At 47.0% G+C, this 19,125-nt stretch overlaps 1 protein-coding gene across 2 annotated transcripts in view; it reads left to right on the top strand.

The window, feature by feature from the left end:
* Positions 1–16,690, top strand: part of LOC129211459 (contactin-4) — a 336,085-nt gene extending 319,395 nt beyond the window's left edge. The window contains exons 14-24 of one of the 2 annotated variants that reach the window (XM_054838596.1): positions 928–1,103; positions 3,576–3,693; positions 5,780–5,938; positions 6,670–6,819; positions 7,926–7,996; positions 9,786–10,020; positions 10,555–10,670; positions 11,107–11,293; positions 11,824–11,936; positions 13,497–13,665; positions 14,837–16,690. In XM_054838596.1, coding sequence (XP_054694571.1) covers positions 928–1,103; positions 3,576–3,693; positions 5,780–5,938; positions 6,670–6,819; positions 7,926–7,996; positions 9,786–10,020; positions 10,555–10,670; positions 11,107–11,293; positions 11,824–11,936; positions 13,497–13,665; positions 14,837–14,937 — 1,595 coding nt within the window. In that variant the 3' untranslated portion in view covers positions 14,938–16,690. Of the gene's footprint in view, positions 1–927; positions 1,104–3,572; positions 3,694–5,779; positions 5,939–6,669; positions 6,820–7,925; positions 7,997–9,785; positions 10,021–10,554; positions 10,671–11,106; positions 11,294–11,823; positions 11,937–13,496; positions 13,666–14,836 lie in introns of both variants that reach the window. The other variant, XM_054838595.1, reaches the window with a different exon arrangement.
* The last annotated feature ends 2,435 nt before the right edge of the window (positions 16,691–19,125 follow it).

Below are 19,125 nucleotides of genomic sequence, written 5' to 3'. Positions count from 1 at the left end.
AAGACCACAGAGATCCTAAAAAGTGAGTCAGTCTGACCTACTACCTGACCCAGATCAGCTGCACGTCAGGCAGAGGAGTTCCTACACCCAGAGCCACGTCTTACCCCAAAACCCCTCTGGCTGACATTGCTACAGGACTTGGTTTATTGGGGCAGTTTTGGTTTCCATGGTGTGAAAGGTTTGGTTGGTATCACTCATCATGTGTATTTATTCTTTGTGTGGGCCCTCCTCGCACAAAGACAACTACCTGGATTTAAACTGTAAAAGCATCCATCAGATAGAACATTGCAAATATTCTAAACAAGCACCGAGTTCTCAATAAACATAACGTACAACAATAATGTTAGTCTAATCTTTCCCTTTCCAGGTCCGAGCAGATAGCACTCATGTTTTCAATACACCTTTCTTCATTCCAGTTTTGGAGACTTTACATTGAGAGAGTTTTCTTAAGGCAGCATTTAATTTAGGAACAACAAAATAGGTTTTTTGATAACCGTGGTGAGCAATGTATGACTGCAAAACAAATCTTTGAAGTAAGAAGATTCAAATAAAATAATCTCTGATCTCCAAGCTTTTTCAAAAATTTTAACTAAGCCTTGCAGATTGGCTGCAGTCTTTTCCAGCCTTTCTCTTCTCCTCGTTTGTCAGGGTGGTGGCTAGAAGAGGGTTCTAGAGGATTTATTAATAGTGTTTCAATCCGACAAAAAGAGAAAGGTATCAGAGGATAAAATCAAAGATGCGATAGTTCACTTGTTGCATTAAGGATCTTCCCAAGTGATAACTGCAAATATTTCAAGTTCTGGTGGCAGTGCTGCAGTTGTGGTAGACTGCTTAGGATCATTTTTCAGCTCTTCATCCCTCTCCATTTCTCAGGAGGACAGGATTAATGCTTTGTTTCCCCCCCTTTGTTTTCTTTGTTGTTTGCAGATCCAACCCGGGTTATGGTGTCACCTTTCAGCATGGATGTCACTGTTGGAGAAAGCATTGTCTTGCCTTGTCAGGTATCTCACGACCACTCACTAGATATCGTGTTTACCTGGTCATTTAATGGACACCTGATAGACTTTGAGAAAGATGGGGATCACTTTGAAAGAGTAGGAGGGGTAAGTATTAATACTAAAGCAATCTCCTCACAGTAAGAAAAGCAGGTAACGGAGAAGGGCCTCTAATAGAAGGAGTGGGCTGAGTTAATAGTAGGAGATGTTAACTTCTGTCTTACAGACCGAGAGGATGAACGTTGCCAGTATACTGCTTCGTTATAGTCGATGTAGAATTGTTATGGTTTCTTAACGACAAGACTTAAATCTGCTCGCGTGAACAATGCACTCACGCTGCAGTGGGATGTATGTCAGAAGACCTAGAATGTGTTTTCTCATTGCAGAAAACTGCCTTCTCATTCAAGGAAGAAGTTCATAATAGTTTTTCTCTGGCTGTAACAGTAAAAGAAATGTAAAATACCACAATTGTAGAATTTTGTATTTATACAGAAAAGAGCGAGAAATCAAGACAATAGCCTCAAATTTGTTCAGGCAGTGTTTGCTGGCATGTTTGTCTCTCTCTCTGTCCTCCTCTTGTGACCACATGCTTAGAATAAGTATTTTTCCTCTACGCAAAATAACCTGCATAGTATTACAAACATCACCGACCGTCGGAGGTGACATTTCTCTTCAGTGTTATCTGTGCACGTTTCCTGGCAATGTCACGTTGGTATCTTCGGGCTGTTGTTTGTTTATGGGAAACCAGTCGGTACCCACTGACAATGCAAACTTTTGCAATATCCCGAGAATTGTTTATTTGAAGGTCGAAAAGATCACGTTCATGGAAATCCGATAGCTCGGAGCAGCGTCAGGTCTGAGATGGTGGTTAGAGTGCCCCTTAAATACAGCCCTGGCCACCGCTGTCGCTCAAGACCACGATCAAGTGGCAGGCAGGGGGAAGAAAAGGTAGTGAAGGTAGGAATTACTTTCCTTCGTTAGGAGAGGAGAAAATCTGCTTGGGCCGTTTGCCATTTTCTGCCTCTCCAGGAAGGCCCAGGAGCGGAGAGCCCGCAGCAAGGTCAGGGTGCCCGTGATGGTCCTGCCCCGCTTGAGTTTCTCTGCTTATGCCTCAGTTGGAAAGGACAGGTTGTTTCACCTTCCCTAGTAGTTGTAGATTTCCTCCCGATGTTGTGGCATGACTTTGGGGAATTGGAGAGGGTCAGTGCTACAGGAGGTACCTCGGGACGCCATGTGTTAGAAAGGGGGTTCACACGAGGACATAGCACATCGGTCAGACCTTCCCCAGCTTCTCATGCCATTCTTCTGGCCAAAAATAATTTCCAAATAATTTTTACTAAAGGAGAAGCAGCGATTTCACAGGCTGTGTCTGGAAGATGGGTAAAAAGTTTGCTTTCCATCGTAACCGTAACATTTTCCTTTGCAGTTCAGATTTCATCTGATTTAGCCTGTTGTGTATTAGGTGTGACTTGGGGAGTTTAATTTCTAACTTAGCTGCAATTTAAAAATGTTTTCTCGTCCTTCCTGATGAATTTTTTCCACTTTTATTGGGTGAAGGTAGCAAGAAAAAGAAGGAAAGAAATGCAACAAATTTTCAGCAGAGGTAAAAACCTGGAAAGGTTTTTGCATGTTGCTCTAAGGGAGGTTTCGCAGAGCCACGCGCTCCGCCGGCTTTCAGGCAGACTGACAGTCCGTGTTTACATTTGGCAGGAGTGGAATTTAGCGCTGAAAGGAAAAGGCAATACAATTTACAAGCCTTGCTGTTATCCCTAAAAAAAAAAAAAAGTAAAAGATGCACTTGGAGATTGATGCCTAGGGCGCGCATCAGCAGCGACGGCACGTCCCAGCGACTGATCGGCCTGCAAAGCTAAAACTACAAACTTTATTAATATTCTTCAGTCAGAAAGCCACAATCACAAAGTTACCCTGAGATTTCTAATGTATCGAATGCTTTGTGTCTGGAGAAAAATTTAGAGTTTTCAGCTTCCTATACATACAAAAACATAATTAGTTCTATTCAACAGTTAATCAGACATGCACTTGGCGTTTGGAAAACAAATTACCGCTGTTAGGTGATGCAAGATTTCCTCGGAGAGTGCTGTTCTCATGATCTTTAGCACAAAAACGCCAGGCAATCAAAATGCTGGCAGTAACACAAAGCCGTGAAACTATTGCAGATGTCTCATAATTTGGGCTGGTGTTCACTTAGGAAATAGATGTAGACACAAGTTGGGCAGCTGAGCGCCAGAGAGGCTGTAAATTGGATATCCAGAGAGATAAAGGAGGAATCGGAGCAAACCTGTCCTACGTAAGCTTTGGCACATCGTTTTAATGGGGAAACTGCTTAACGGACCCAAACCGGGCTCCTCTACCCCTTGTAGGAGCCATAATTTTAGAAACGCTCCCGCTCTTATCTTCAAGGCAGACTCACATAATTTTAATAGGCCACGGCTTGCATTACTAATGTTTTCATCAGCCAGCGTAAAGTAAATCCATTAGTCACAGTGTCCTTCATGTGATAATGATGTTTAGCGCTCATTAAAAAGTAATTGTAACCACTTTTCCCTACTTTATCAGCAGGATTCAGCTGGTGATTTGATGATCAGAAGCATCCAGCTGAAGCATGCTGGGAAATACGTCTGCATGGTGCAAACCAGTGTGGACAAGCTATCGGCTGCTGCAGACCTGATTGTAAGAGGTATTTGAATTTTGTTACTGTTGTTGTTGTAAAATTTCTTCTTTTTTTTTTTTTTTTTTTCCTGCTATCTTCTGCTGGTGGTAAGACAATTCCTGGGCTCAGAGACGTTCATTGGGATCCCAGCATCTTGTAATTAATCTAAGAAATGAGCTCTGAGTACACGCTGGGGTTCACAGTACGTTTTCAAACAGCGCATATGAAGATTCTTTCATACATACATACTCATACAACAGACCCACAGCACAGATAAACACACTAGTACATGTTCGTGTCCTGAATGCAAAACTGGCACCAACTGAGCTCATTTATTTGATGAACTGTGCAGCAGAAACAGTATCCAGCTTCTTCACCGGGTTTCTGCCCAGCAATAGTGTTCCATTTCTAGAATCAACATGATTTAGTAACTTCACTGACATTTCAAGATCTATTCATCACCATACACAGGTGATCCGTAAGCATGACTTTAACAGAGATGCAATTAGTTAACCTGAGTCTGGATCCTTACAATAAATATGACGTTTATTTTCCGGCTCGTTAGCTTTGAGGAAAGCAAACTTTGGTGCTGCTGTGTACCTGCTGCCCTCAGTTCTTGTAGACCCCTGCCAAATCACGGCTTGCACATTCTCCATGTAACGTAAGTTCTCGGGCAACTCAGTGAAAGGAGGAGAGAACGAAAAAGAAGTAAGAAATTCCCTTTTTTTCAAAGCCGTGCCAGTTCAGAAGGCCCTGAACTTCCGTTGAGAAATGTGCCCTTGTCTCTGGCTGGGCGTTTCTGTTATCCTCATCACGTTGTTTTGCTTTTTACCACGTTTGCCCCGCAGGAGCACGGAGGCGGACGTTCTCAGCCACGCGCTGTACAGAGAGCTGGGCCCCCGGAGGCAGCGCCGCCGCAGCTCTCCTCCCCAGGAGGCTGCTCCCCGTTGCACTGACTCTCGGGTTTTTCCCACAGCATGATTTCAGATGAATTTTTTTTTCATTTTGCACAAACGTTTCAAAACAACCTGCTGATGGGCACCTCGGTTAAGTAATTTCCTTAGCGCTGGCTCCGTAAATAGCAGGAGGAACATTGAATTCTCACAAGAAAATGACCCTTGATGATGGTAAAAATACTGATCTTGTCATTTCCTAAAAACATGAACAGGGATGTCTCTGTCCGGGCCAGTGGTCCCACGGCTGCACTGAGAGTTGTGCTGTACTGTCTCACCGACTGCACAAAAATTGGGAAATATCCCTGGGCTGTGAGACTGGGGCGGGGGGTGAATAGCGGGTGCATAAATAGAACCTTCAGAATAATTTTTACAAGATTTTTAAGCTGACTGCTCCATGAGGCTGCATTGCATGGCTGCTCCCCCCCAGCAAAACAATTTAAAGTTCTAATTTCGGAGAAATTAAATCTGGCTAGACCTGCTGAAACTTTCATTTTAAAGACAGGATATTGGAAGCTTTGGGGGTATTTTAGATATTTAAGCATGTCCAGCTCTCCGAATATCATAGGAGAATAATTTTGGTCCACAGAGTGAATTGCAAGAGAGTTTGTCTGAGATGGTGCTTTTGGGTAGAGACTTCATCTCAGGTACCACTACTGACAGTGACGGCCGTGAGATGCAGGAGAGAGGTCCTCTCTCTGATCAGTATGTGCTATGGTGCTTTGCTGGTTCAAAGGAACCCAGCAGTGAAGCAGAAAATACTGGTCCCTGCTCAGACACGATGCTAGTTACAGGCTGCAGCCAGAAATCGTGCTTGTATCGAGGCCGGTGCCAGCACAGCAGCCGTGAGATGGTGGAGGTGGTGCCCAGGGCTGCAGCGAGTGCCGTGCTCTGTCGGGTGGCTCAGGCGTGCGGCGGGGCCGGTGATGCTGCTGCTCACGTGGAGGCACCTGGGGGCTGCGGGTGAAGCTGGTGCTCTCCAGTTTGGGTATCTCCCTCGTGCCTCCCAGTCTCATCGAGGCAATGAGAGCTGGGGCTGCGCTTAACGCCTCTGCAGGGACTCGGTTCCCTGTGTCCTGAGTAAGGGAAGAGGACCAGAGCGCTCCTTCCTCGAGTCACCACGAAGCTCAAGCACCCCTCTCCCATGATTCTTCCAACAGGTCCCCCAGGTCCCCCAGAAGCTGTGACGATAGATGAAATCACCGACACCACCGCTCAGCTGTCCTGGAGGCCAGGAGCAGACAACCACAGCCCTATCACAATGTATGTCGTGCAGGCGAGGACCCCCTTCTCGGTGGGATGGCAAGCGGTGAGCACAGGTAGGTCCGTCGCCTGGCCCCGAAGAGCTCCACCGATGGAAGCCACATCCGTCGGGACCACGCGCGGGCCACGGGGAGCAGCTCTGCACCCTGAAGGGAAAATTAATTTCCCTGCCTGCAAAGCACCAGTCTTATTAACTAGTTTGAAGTTTGGCAACCCAAAGGTTTAGGGTCCAGTCAGTGCTATTACTCATCCATTTTTCTCATGAATGTTTAAGGGAAAACAGAATGAATTCCTATCTTTTGTTGCCGCGCTGGAGATATACAACAGTAATTGTGGTCTATAAAGACATCCCTCAGGGACAGACCGTGTCATCTGGCCTGTCTTTAAGTAGAATTATTTTACTGATAGAGGGAAAAATCCCATGATGTAATTGTTCATTCCGTCAGAAGTTAATTTTGTTCCACTAACCATTAAATAGAGGGAACAGTGTGTTTTAAAAAGAGAAAAATAAAACCCCTTTAAACCTGTTGTCTCGACACTTTGTTTTCAAAAAGTGCCAGTTTAGGAGAAACTCTTTAATAGCAGGAAATTCACACACAATGTTTTAATGCTGCCTCTTCTTTGCAGTTTACAAAACGCTAGAAAAATGAGAACAGCTTTATCAATCCTTATTCACTTTGTATTTAGATTAAGCCCTCTCTTTTAAGGATATCTCTGACCTTCTCTCAGCACCCTTGAATACTTGTAGTGACTTTCACTGCACCCCTGACCTGTGGCTGTCTCCTAGTTCCAGAGATCATCGATGGCAGGACGTTCACAGCGACAGTGGTGGGTCTGAACCCTTGGGTCGAGTACGAATTTCGAGTAGTGGCTGCCAACCTGATTGGGATTGGAGAACCCAGCAGACCTTCAGAGAAGAGAAGAACTGAAGAAGCTCGTAAGTAGTGGTGGGCAACTGAGTTAAATCTTGTTGAATAAATAAATAAATGCTCGTCAGTGCTAACGGATGTGTTGCACTGGAGGAAGATGAGCAGTGCTTTCTGCACCCATTGCTCTTCTCCCCGCGGCACATTATTTGTGTGCACACAACAGGCAGGGGAAGTTGTGGAGCTCTTCATGCCCTTTCCCTGCAGCAAGCAATGCTTTTCCAAAAAAAACGGGTATTTGGGCAGGTTTTTTGGAAAATACTTCCCAGTATCCATGGATGAGAGGGATGAACTCTGAGAGCAGCCCCTCTGGTTTCCCATGATCGATGCAATGGAAACTCTGGAGCACAAACTAGAGCACATTGAGAGCAGGAGTTTGGGCTTCACAGCTGGAAAGTCAGCAGTCCCTGGATGCTGGGGGCTTCCGTGGTTCTTGGAGTAACTTGGGTCTCACCCTGGGGGCCATTGGTGCTGGAGCAACCACCCTGCCCTATGGGTTGGATCATTTCATGGGCATACTGAAGGTCTGCTCTGTCTTCCGTGACCCTCTCCCAAACACGCCACGGCCTCCTGGAACCACGCTGCATCTTCAGGCTGCTGTGGGCAGAGCTTAACAGCGACCTTGAGTAGTGCCTGAAGTGTTCGGGGCTTCCAGCACAACCTGCCGCCCTGGAGAGCTCTAAAGCTCCTTGGTGCTGTCCCTGTCTTCTCATCTGGCAAAGGGGGTGAGGGCAAGCAGCAGGCTCAGCGTGGTGGCTGCGGGGACGTGTGCCTCGGTTATGGGAAACCCTGGTACCTGGCTCCTCGGTTCTGTTTTAGCCTGTGATGGAACAGAATACAAACTAGGAAAATAAATAAAAGCCCTTTTTTATGAAAGATAAATGTTTAAACTAAACAATTAGTAACTGAATACACAAGTTAATTGACATACTTTTAATATACTATTATTGACATACTTTTAATGTGCTATTTGCCATGGCAAATTAGCCATTTCCTAATAGCGTTTCTGGTACCCAGCAGGGGAAGGCCAGCAGAGTCCTGTTGCTGCGTAGGTCCATTTCATTTCATTTTCTGGCTTCGGAGTCACCATGTGCATCTTCTGCATCTTTTTTCGCAGTTCCCGAAGTGACCCCAGCTAATGTCAGTGGAGGTGGAGGGAGCAAGTCTGAGCTGGTCATTACTTGGGAGGTAAGTGGAGCCCAAACAGAGAGAAAAATCAGTGCGGTCCTGATCTAGATGCACCCTTTCACCCCAGACCCCAGTGAAGCTTCTGTAGATTGCAAACAGTTTGCAGTAAAGAGCCCAGATTGTGTGATAAAAATAGCCCAGCTATTAAAATTGAGCTAAACCCCTTCCCCAGCGCAGACCCTGCGCAAGGAAGCCAGCAGAGAAGTGCTGTGCAGGGCGCTGCCGGGAACGGGCTGCGCGTCGCTGCTTCCGGACGAGCTCAGCTCCCCCTGGCTCTCAGCACGTCCGTCCGCGTACGGCAAAACACGGATGGGCAGAAACAGAGTTTGTGAGACCTGGCTTGGCACGTCCTGACCTGGTTAGAATTGTTGGGGCTGGCTCCCGAGCTCCACCCGTAGCCCCGCACCGGGAGACAGGGCAGCAAATAGTTAAGAGTTAGCACAACACATTGCATGCTGGCTTTCGTTGCGGCTAATGAAAGCCAGCAAGAGGAGATACAGAGATGAAAAATGCTTAATATTCCTTGAGGCAGTCGGGGTTAGAACTTTAGTCATTTGTCTGCTCATATTTTCATGTTATGATGCGATGCAGCTGGCATATTTTTCCTAATAATGAACTTCACTAGACATGCTAACACTTCCACTTAGTGCTATTTCTGACCAAGCTGGCAGAATGAATCGCCAGAGATATTTTTAAGGTTATTAAGAAACTATAAATGGGTTTTTGTCCTTACCACACAGCTCAGTGTGCTACATTTCCTTCTCCGTTGGACTAATTAGCTACGCCATGTCTCCTAAAGATACTGCAATATGTTTCAAAAACACACATGGCAAGAACATCAACCGTGACTTTGAGTCATAATTTGCACCAAATATAATTTGTATTTTGATAGAACAGTCAGTTTATTCTTTTAAATGTCCAGAGGCCTTTTCTTTATGGTCTGGTGTATTTTTTGAGCCTTACAACACAGAGTAAGAAGCAGTCACCAAAAGTAACCTCTGCCGTGCTTAAGCACTGTGGACATCAGTGGGCGAGTGGCCTGGAATTACAGGATATTTTAATACATTGAAGCTTTGGGGTTTGATGCAGCTCTGAGGGAGCTGCAAGCCTGACAGTAGGAAGCGGCAGTGGGTCCAGAAGTGAGCTGGAGGTGACAGGTTGTTTCTTCTAGCTGTTAGCTAGGACCTACCCACCCTTCTCCATCACATTTGTGACAAGTCACTCCCTGCCACCATGCTGTCTAACAGCTCACGTCGTACGGGATACGGTAGTCGGCTGACCCAGTCTGGGTCACTGTGCAGCCATGGGCCAGCGAGGGACCGCCAGCCCCCACGCCGGCCGGGACATTGCCGGGATACGTTCTGCAGGGCTTCGCGTGCCACTCCAAAGATGCGAGAGCAGCTGCATGAGTATTGGGAAAGCAGGAACCGTGTCCTTGGTTCACCCCAACAAACCTCAGCCTCTTAGTCACTGGAGTGCCTAAAATTACTGGGGGCTCCATCTAGTCAGTGGAGGAAGCTGGGCACCTATGAAGAAGAATTAAGTCTTAGGCGAAGTGTCTTCCCGAGATGCTGCTTTTCCCCTGCCTACGGGGAGCTCGCGGAGCACAGACGGGCTGGGATGAGTTTGGGTTAGCTGTGGATGGGGCTCCAGCTGCCTCCCGTCTCTAATGCTCTGTTTAGGACAGTAGCTTTAGAAGGACCGAGCGCGATAGTCAGCATGCAGACGGAGAGACAAGTGCGTGCCTTTGCTGAAAGTGCCGTTTCTCCCGCGGTCTGCCCGCCCACAGACAGTGCCCGAGGAGCTGCAGAACGGCGGTGGCTTCGGGTACGTGGTGGCCTTCCGCCCCTTCGGCACCGTCAGCTGGATGCAGACTGTCGTGGCCTCCCCGGATGCCGCCAGATACGTCTTCCGCAACGAGACCTTGCCGCCCTTCTCCCCCTACGAAGTTAAAGTGGGGGTGTACAACAACAAGGGGGAAGGGTCGTTCAGCCCCGTGACGGTCGTCTACTCGGCAGAGGAAGGTAGAGCCGGGAGCCCACCCCACCGCCTCTCCCTCCTCCCCGCCGCTGGACACGGGGAGGTTGGCCGGGTCTGAAAGGGTTTAGTATCCACCTTGACATATCCTTTGATACCTAATCCTTGCTCTGATTTATAATAAATGGCGAGCCGTGATTAATTCTTTTGATAGTCATTAAAATAACATTAATCGTAATGAAATCTTTTGATATTAATGGAAAAGTAATATGTAATCTGGAAAGAATTCCGCTGAGATTTACTATGAATTAATGTCCACTGATTAGAAAATGTTCCCTCTTGTCCTAATTACAGTACATAGTATCCTGGGTTGAGTTTAGTAATGACATCTTATTATTTCTTAGGCAGAGGAGCGGTGCCGTCTGGCACAGGCTGACAGGCCATCGTTTTGAAATGGGGAAGTTTGTTTTGGTGGCATGCCTCTTTTCTCGTGCAATGAAGAAAATCAATGCCTTGAAGTTTGGGACTAATTGAACGTAAAATTGAAAACTCTTAATTTTATTTTTAACTCCTCTACCCAGAGCCGATGAAAGCCCCAACCACTGTTCTGGCCAGAAGTCTTTCTGCTTCAGATGTTGAAGTTTCTTGGGCTCCCCCTCGGGAGAACCAGCACAAAGGAAGAATACAAGGATATGAGGTATGGAAACACAGCGCAGCGTCCTTTCAGCAGTAAGCGTTGAGGAGGTGCGGAGATACGTCATGGGCAGTTGTTGCGGTGCCGCTGCTGCCTGCCATGGGGCGGGTGGGTTCCTGTGGCATATCTGCCTCCTTTTGTCTCTTCGGTACGTGGAGATTTCTCTCTCATGGTAAACAGTTATACATCTTTCTGTGTGTGATCTGGCTGCAAATGGAGAGTGGAGCTTGCTGGGGGAATCCCGCGTGAACGTGGCCAGGCAGTGTCTGAGGTCCTGGGCAGGGAGCGCTACAGCCAGGCTGGTTCCTAGCAGAGACCAAGAAGCGATTGCGTCAGGGTGCAGGAGCTGGCCCTGTGGCGCTTTGGGCAGAAGTGCCAGAGTTAGCGCTGGAAACGGCCGGGTTCTGCCGGGTGAACGCGTACCTGCTCTGCTTCTCAGGTCAGATGTTGGAGACACGACGAAAAGGAAGAAAACGCAAAAAGGATTCGAACCGTTGGCAATCAAACGTCTACAAAAGTCGGCAACCTGAGAGGCAACGCGCTGTATCACTTGGCAGTCAGAGCATACAACACAGCTGGGACCGGCCCCTCCAGCGCCGCGGTCAACGTCACAACCAAAAAACCACGTGAGTGTTTGTGAGGATGGGGGCTCTTGCCTGGGAGGGTTTCTGCCGGCACTCCCCTCTCTCGTTCTCAAGCTTTCTCGAGTTTGAAGGAGCTGTCAGACTTCTCTTTGCTGGGTTTTTGGGCAGAAGACTTGCCAGCTGCCTTTTTTTTTCTCTCTCTCTCTTTTTTTTTTTTTTTTTTTTTTTTGTAAGGCTCTTCCCTGTGTTAAGTAAGCAGAGCATGCAAAACTGAAATCACAGCTGTGCAGGAAAATTAAATATTTATCTCATCGTTCAAGAGGGCTTTTTTCTTCTGGTCTCAGGCATGTTGAGCAACTGACTGAATCCTTTTTTCATTTAGAGCACTGTGTTGTGTCACACCTCCTGTGACCTTGAGGGCACAGATCAGTGAAACAGCTCATCAGCTTTGCAGAGCGACAGGACTCTGGGCACGCTCAGCTATGGTGGTGGAAGCCACGTTGGTACTGGGAGGGATCCAACGGGGAAACGGTGCTCCTTACAATTACAATGCCGTGTATATTTTGGTATAGCACCCAGTCAGCCCCCCGGGAACATCATATGGAATTCATCCGACTCCAAGATCATCCTGAACTGGGACCAAGTGAAAGCGCTGGATAACGAGTCGGAAGTGAGAGGCTACAAAGTGAGTGTTTTGCCAGCACAGGCAGCTGGGCAGCACTGCCCTGCACCGCCTCCCTCGCCGGCAGCGAAGCCTCGCTGTGCTTCAGCTGCCCCTGCGTTCTGGTATTGGGCTATGGGGAACGTTGCCGTGAACCCGGTGTCAGGTTGGGTTTGTAGTAAGACTGGATGAGGTGTTTTGCATGGTCCTTACGTGGTTTTCCGGGTTAAAATAGGAACATTCCTCCAGAAACGGAGGCCATACCTGTGCAGAACAAGCGGGTTCTGCGGGCTGCTCGCCCTCGCCCCGGCGGTGCTCAGCCCTGCGAGCACCCGTGTGGGTCTCAGCCCACGGACCATCGCCCGCTCCTTCCCTCCAAAGCTCCCACCTGCTCTCCTTCCTCTGGGGGAAACCTTCCAAGGCTGTAGTTGACTCCTTAATTGCAGATAAATAAAATGCTTTTTTAATAGCTCCTATTTTCTTCAGAAAGCAAAGCCAAAAGGAAAAGAAAGAGAATCCTCATTAGTAGCAGTTTTAATAGGGAATAATTTAACTAGAGAGAAATCTTGGGAAGAATTCAGCTCTATCACTTTACACAAGGGTTTAATTTGGCCCAAAGAAGACATCAGTGTGCAATTGCCAGCCGTTGCCTTGAGGATTGATTTGTGCAAACGTTTTCCACCAGAGCTGGAAACGATGAAGAACCTGGACACGCTTTGTATTTTGTTCGCAGTCTGCAACGCCAGCGGCGTCAGCTCTGTGAGCCTGTGCCAGCTCTCCTGATTTCTGCACTAACTTTTAAGTATCTTTGGTGCACTGTATCGGATTATCAAAAAGAAGTAATTCCTCAGGGTTTTTAGTCAAAACCTGAGATGAACCTCAGCAGTTTGGACCAACTTTTCACTATGCATTTTAGGTTTGAAATGCAAATTAGGAAGTCAATTGAAAGAGGGTGAGAGAGACTCATCACCCTGAAAAAGCAAACTCCGCCTCGTGGGTTTCTATAAAATCCTCTTTCACTTACTGTTAGGATAGCACTGCCAGAGTGATTTCTTTCCTGAATGATAGCAAAATATTGCCCATTTTTCTTCTTTTTTTCCTGGAAATCTTATATTTTATGTCACAATTGACGATGTAAATTAATAGAATTCCCAGATCTTAGAAGGTCATTGAGAAAAGCCATTTATTTATCCTGGGAAGCCGTTTGTGGCACTGCATCAAATAACCCAACTCACTTTCCCAAAGAAATGTCGCAAGAAGTGTTTGACCTCTATAAATAAGCCTTGGGATTTATTTTAGCTTGATGAAATTAAAGATTTCGCCGAGGGGTCCCACCAGGTACCGCAGCCATGTTCGGTGCTGCACATCGGCATCGCCCCGCTCCCAGTGTCACCTCCCCGCCGCGGGCGCTGTCACCGCTGTGCTGGTGGGGGTCTCCAGCAAAGCCCCGGCAAAAGCCGCTGGTGACCAGACACGGGGCTGAGCATCAGAGGCAGGAAAAGAGCAGCAGTAAATCTGGAGGCCCTTAGGGCAACGGACGTCTCTGCCGTTTCTGCCTCCTTTTCTCTCTCCCCTTCACTGCAGGTTTTGTACAGGTGGAACAGGCAGAGCAGCACATCTGTCATAGAGACAAATAAAACCTCCGTGGAGCTCTCCCTGCCGTTCGACGAGGACTACATCATCGAGATAAAGCCGTTCAGCGACGGGGGCGACGGCAGCAGCAGTGAACAAATCCGAATCCCAAAGATATCAAGTAAGGACGGGAGGAACCGGGGTCGGTGCCGCGGGGAGCCAGCGTCCCCAGCCCCGCTCCTCCTTATCCTCACCCGCTGGCGGGGCAGAGCTTCACCCCAGTCACCCTTTGCGTCTACAGGCGGGGACGGAGCAGAGCCTTGAGGCGGAGCAGGGGCAGGCTGTAGGTCTGGCCATTGCCCAGCCAGGGACCCGGAACCCCAACTTACGCAGGCCCAGTAGTCGTTTCCGATTTCATCCTGAGTCAAGATTAAACCTTGAGAACCACCATCATAAGTAGCGATATTTCTATTTAAGATTTCTAGACACTTTCCACTCTCTTACTTCCATACCCATGTATACATTGAATATATTGTTTCACTGCAATTCACTCTAACAAAATACAAAATGCGGTGTTCAGAGGCTTTTAAATTTATAAGGCTACATATTCCATTGTGTGTTGGATGCATAAATATTTATTTAGGGAAATGAGGTTGTGTAGAAGAACAAACAGAAAAGAGAGTATTTTATTACACGACACTGCTTTTGCAAAGTCTCCATGTCCCATCTTCCATTAATAATGCCACAGTTTATAAGCTGCATTAAATCAGGAGCCTCTGCAATGCAGGAATATGGCATTAAAATTACTGCGATGTAAAAAACCCTGGGTGAGATCAGCATTATCTCCACCACGGTTGTACACTGTGGCTATATAAACCATAGAGAGGAATTTAATCAGCAGACCCAGGAGAGCAAAGGAGAGCAGGAACACGTGCCGGTTCCTGCCTGGCTCGAGGCGGTGGGCCACAGAGCAGGCACGCAGCTCCTCCGGGACGTGGATCCTGCCAGGCTGGTGCCGTGAGTAACACCCAGAATATAGTACAATGGTGAAAAAAATAATAAGTAAACCGGCCACGAAGCAACATAACTGTGAAAGTGGCCTCAACGCAACAGCGACAGGAATTTAGGTTCAGGCAGAAATTCAGTCGGAGAGGTGAAACCCAGTAAACAGGCGGGTACTGAGCAGGAGGAGGGGACTGCGCCTGGGGTCCAACCCTCCCGGGAGCCACGTCCCCTCCTGCCGCCGCCACGCTCCGTCGCAGGGAACAGAATTAAAATCGGGGGGAGGCCAGGTTAATGACGGCTGCTCTCCTCACCGCTGGCTCATCTTCTCCCCTCTCTCCCCTGCTCAGATGCGTACGCGAGAGGATCCGGCTCTTCGACCTCCAACGCCTGTACGCTGTCAGCCATCAGCACAATAATGATATCGCTCACAGCTCGGTCCAGTTTATGACAAAAATTACACGAAGGACTTCTTGTTTATAATATAAGCAACATTTAGCTAGTTGTTTTGAAGACACCCAGTACTAAGTAATATTGTGGTTTGAGTACATCTTACTACTGGAAAAATGTTTATGCTTCTTTAGGAATGGCATTATACAGTACTTCCTCAAAGCAAATATAGCTTTGTCTGAAGTTTCCTTGGAAACTCTGCAATGCACTGAAAACATCTGTAATATGATGTTACCAAAGCAGTTTACATATGTCCTTATATGCATATTTTTTATTATATATTTAGTGTTTTATAGAATTTTTTAAAGTTAACATATGATGTAGATATTAATTTTTCCTCTGCTATAAAATGCTATGGACGACATTATCATGAAAATATTGTTTGGAATTTTTTCCTTTATGATGGAGAGTTCAAAGTTGTTCTTAGTAAATTGGCTGCAACTTTCCTGTACAGTTTTACAAGGCTACGCAAGGCAGAACTGTTCCTGATTCGGTTCGTAACGCAGCTGTATTTAAATGGCGGTTACGATGATTCTTGTGTTAAATCGAGTGCTTATAACACGCAAGATCTTACCTTTTATTCAGAGGTCTAAGCAAGACAAACTCGAAATACTCAGTAAGAACACTATAATCTTGAAAAAATACACAGATTTTGGTCATTTGTGGACTACAGGACATGTAGCTAATGCTCTGGCATCATGCAGTAAGGGTCTGGTTTTACTGTCTTGAGATAGCTTTGTCTTGATCATCGTTAGCGTTAAATTGGGTAGGAATGAAGATACTGCAAAGATGCGATCTCTGCCTCTAGTGACAGAAAGGGCCAGGTACCCGAAGGAGCGAGCAAGACGCGGTTCTCACCTTCGGGTGCAAACCCGCCTAAATCCACCTCGCTTCGGGGGATTTTCTTCCAAGGAAATTAGAATACGGCGCCTCTGAGACGTAAAGCTGCCCTGGGCTCGGTGGCCGAACGCGCGCTCGCTTTCCACGTGCATTGGAACGTAACTCCTCATCCTTCCTAATCCCACCGTGTAGAAAACGCGTAGGAAATCTGACCGTAGAGCATCAGAGTTGCTGTGCCGTGCTCGGGGCTCCCCCGGAGGTGCGGGGTGTTGCGGGGAGGTGGGATCTCCCGGTAGTTCCCTGCCAGGAAATCCGCGTTTCTTTAGAAACTCTTCATAGACGCCTGAAGGCAAAATAGAGTCACGCCGGAAAATGACAATATCCACAGCAAAATAATTCTTCTTAAGAGAAGGACTGTTTGTTACTACGGGGTAATTTTGTAAGTTCACTCAGATGGGATAACGCTAGTAAAAGGCAACGGAATTTTCTATAAAATTTTCAAGTTTAAATGCGCTGCAGTGGTTTATTATTATTTTTTTTTCCTGATAGCTTGAATTTGCCTGTAACTTGTCTTTTTTGCTTACAAAATAATACAGTTAACTTTTAGACCTTCTAAATATATTTATTCAGTAACTCATAATCAGGATTCCACTTGTGTAAAAGTCAGGGGTGTTGACCAGAGAAATATTGTCAGTATTTCAAGCTGTGTTCCTTTCTTAGTTTGATATGGTTACTTCTATGTAAAAAAAAAACCACAAAACAAAAACAAAAAAACCACAAAAACAAGAAAAATGGAACAAAAAAAAAAAGCTGCTGTAGTTTTCTCCCCGGTGTAAATGATATTTATCAGTGATCTAGCAGATGTAATCTTTTTTTAAAGGTATTGGTAATAAATATTCTGTCATTTGTAAAGATACCTGTCTTCCAGGAGCGTTTTTCCTCCACGTTTCATTGTACCCGGTGACAAATTTCCCCACGGCGCCTGCTGGGCTTGTCACTGATGTGCAGATACAAAAGAGGAGTTGGTTTCAGTCAAAACTTTGTGAAGGCAGGAAAAAAAAATATATTTATATGCCTCTGGTTTAATTCTGCTTCCAAAACTGGCCAAAAAACCCCACCTGTGTGCATGAAATTGGGGTGATAATGTCTTTTTCTGCAGAATTGTGACCTTTCCAGGCTCGTGGGGCCGGTGCTGTCGGAGCGGAGCCTCCCGGCACGAGCTGCGGAGCGTGGCTGGCCCTGCGCCCAGAGCAAACCCCCTCCAGGTACAGCACCGCTGGTTCTCCGCGGGGGTGGCGGCGGATTTGGGGGAGCACTGCCTGAAATCACTACACCCACCAAACCCGCTTCTCGAATTCTGATGTTTAGGGGTGGCAGCGCAGGATTCGTACCATTGTGCTCTGCGTTTCCAAGGAGCAATATTGCACTTTGCAATCGATGAAGCTTAAAACCCAAACGGCCCGGTAACACAATTCAGGGTTTAAAAAGCAAATGTAAAATTGCCATTTCTCGAGGCGGGCGAGGGGCACGCTCCTGCGGCTGCTCTCGCGGAGGCACGAGGAAAAGCTGCAGCAGGAGGAATGCGCTGGCTTTGTAGCTGCGTTTAAAGAAAAGAAACTTCAGAATAACTATTTCTGTGCACTCCGGGCACAAAACTCGTCACCGATCTAGGAGTTTGGGCATGGGCTGGCGTAATAGTCGCAAAATGTGACGCGCAGCCCCGAGCGTGGCCTGTCCTCTGCATTCCCACCGCAGAGCTGGCGAGCGGCACGTGGCAACGAGAGCGAATTGCCCAGGGAGTGCTGAACACGCTCCCTTTCCTCTCGCTGCCGGAAAGGATGACTGCTTGCTCCGAGTGTAACGGCCGTGGGGAGGCAGCTCTGCCAGGAACTGCTTTCCTCCTCCTACACGCGTGGCTCTTCAGCAAAGGTGAGGTTCACCCAGCGCGCACCTGCGTGAGGCAGCGGGACAACAGAGATACTCCTGCTACTTCACACCAGCTCGGTTTTAGTTACTAGAGCGAGTATAACATCCATCTGACAGCTTTCAAAGCCATCAAGCCATGGCTGTCCCCGAGGGAACCCGTCTTCCCTGGAAGCACCAAGGACCTGGCGTGCCCTTGCTGGTCAGATGAACATCCAAACGGGTTTTATCATCATCACCGGCTCGTTGCAGTTGTTTTCCCGTGATGCACATCACTACCAGTGACACAGAGAAGCCAAAGAGTGTTTCCCCCCGCCCCCCAGCTCCCTGCCCATGTGCCCTGGGAACACGGAGGCTGCCGCTGCCTCCATGAGTAAGCGCTGAGCATTCACACACACGCTTTCAAATGGACAAATGTAGGGCTCCAATGCAAAATATACTTAAATATATTATTGCGTTAATCCCTGCAATATCTTGCCATTAATGGGAATGAAATTATTTTTAGAAATCTTATTTATTAGGCCACTTGAAAGCATGACATAAAATACATTACAGTAAATGAATTCTCTTTAGTCTCATTTTTAGGATTTTAGTAATGAAATTCTGATTTTAGACTGTTAAAGCTGAGCACCTCAAATCCATTAAAATCACGTGCAGGAGTGACATTTGAGGCACAAACATTGTTATATTAATGAGCTACATTAATTTTGATGGAGCCATACTAGTTCACCCAGATGAGAACTGGCTCATTTATTATAATTATTTTCAGTCTGTAGCACCTGGGAACTTCATTATGCTCGGCACTTTCCAAACAATTTTCTTGCTGGGTCAAATCTTTCTTTTTATTCTTTGTTAACGTGCCTAACCCCACCTCCAGCCAGTTCGACGGACAGGAGGTTTCCTGGAAGCAGAAGGGACTCTGCAAGAACAGGAGAACTTCGTGGTCTGCAGCCGGAGAGGTCAAAGCCAAGTTGTTCAAGTGGTTTTGGGCAGGAGGTTTATTTGGTAACTCCCTTCATGGATTACACAACGTAAGTAAACAAATCACAAACAGAAACCGACACCGTCTCAAACTCAGTTCATTTAAGATGGAACAAGAGAGAGCGAAGAAAACCGGGTTGCAGTATTGGCCTTGGACTGTCAAATTACCTGAAGGCAGCTGAAGGTGCAGAGGAAGGAGCAGCCCAGCTCCGTGCAGGTCAGAAAGCCTCTCAGGAGCACCAAGAGGTCCTTGGCACATTAATTACTGTACGGCTGAAAACTCTGCACTCCCAGGCTGTGCATTGTTTTGTAGGTGCAACTGAGGAAGTTTATCAGTTTGTGTCATTTGTCTTTTTTTTTTTTTTTTTCTCCCCTTAAGCCTTTCTCTCTTGTGCCAGGAAGCACAAACGATCCCTTCTGGTTCTTTTCCAGATGCTGCCAGCTG

The sequence above is a fragment of the Grus americana genome, chromosome 11 (assembly GCF_028858705.1).
Source record: "Grus americana isolate bGruAme1 chromosome 11, bGruAme1.mat, whole genome shotgun sequence".
In the NCBI taxonomy this organism is placed as follows: domain Eukaryota; kingdom Metazoa; phylum Chordata; class Aves; order Gruiformes; family Gruidae; genus Grus; species Grus americana.
Note: the sequence above shows the minus strand (reverse complement) of the source record. Positions and strands in the feature narration are given on the sequence as shown.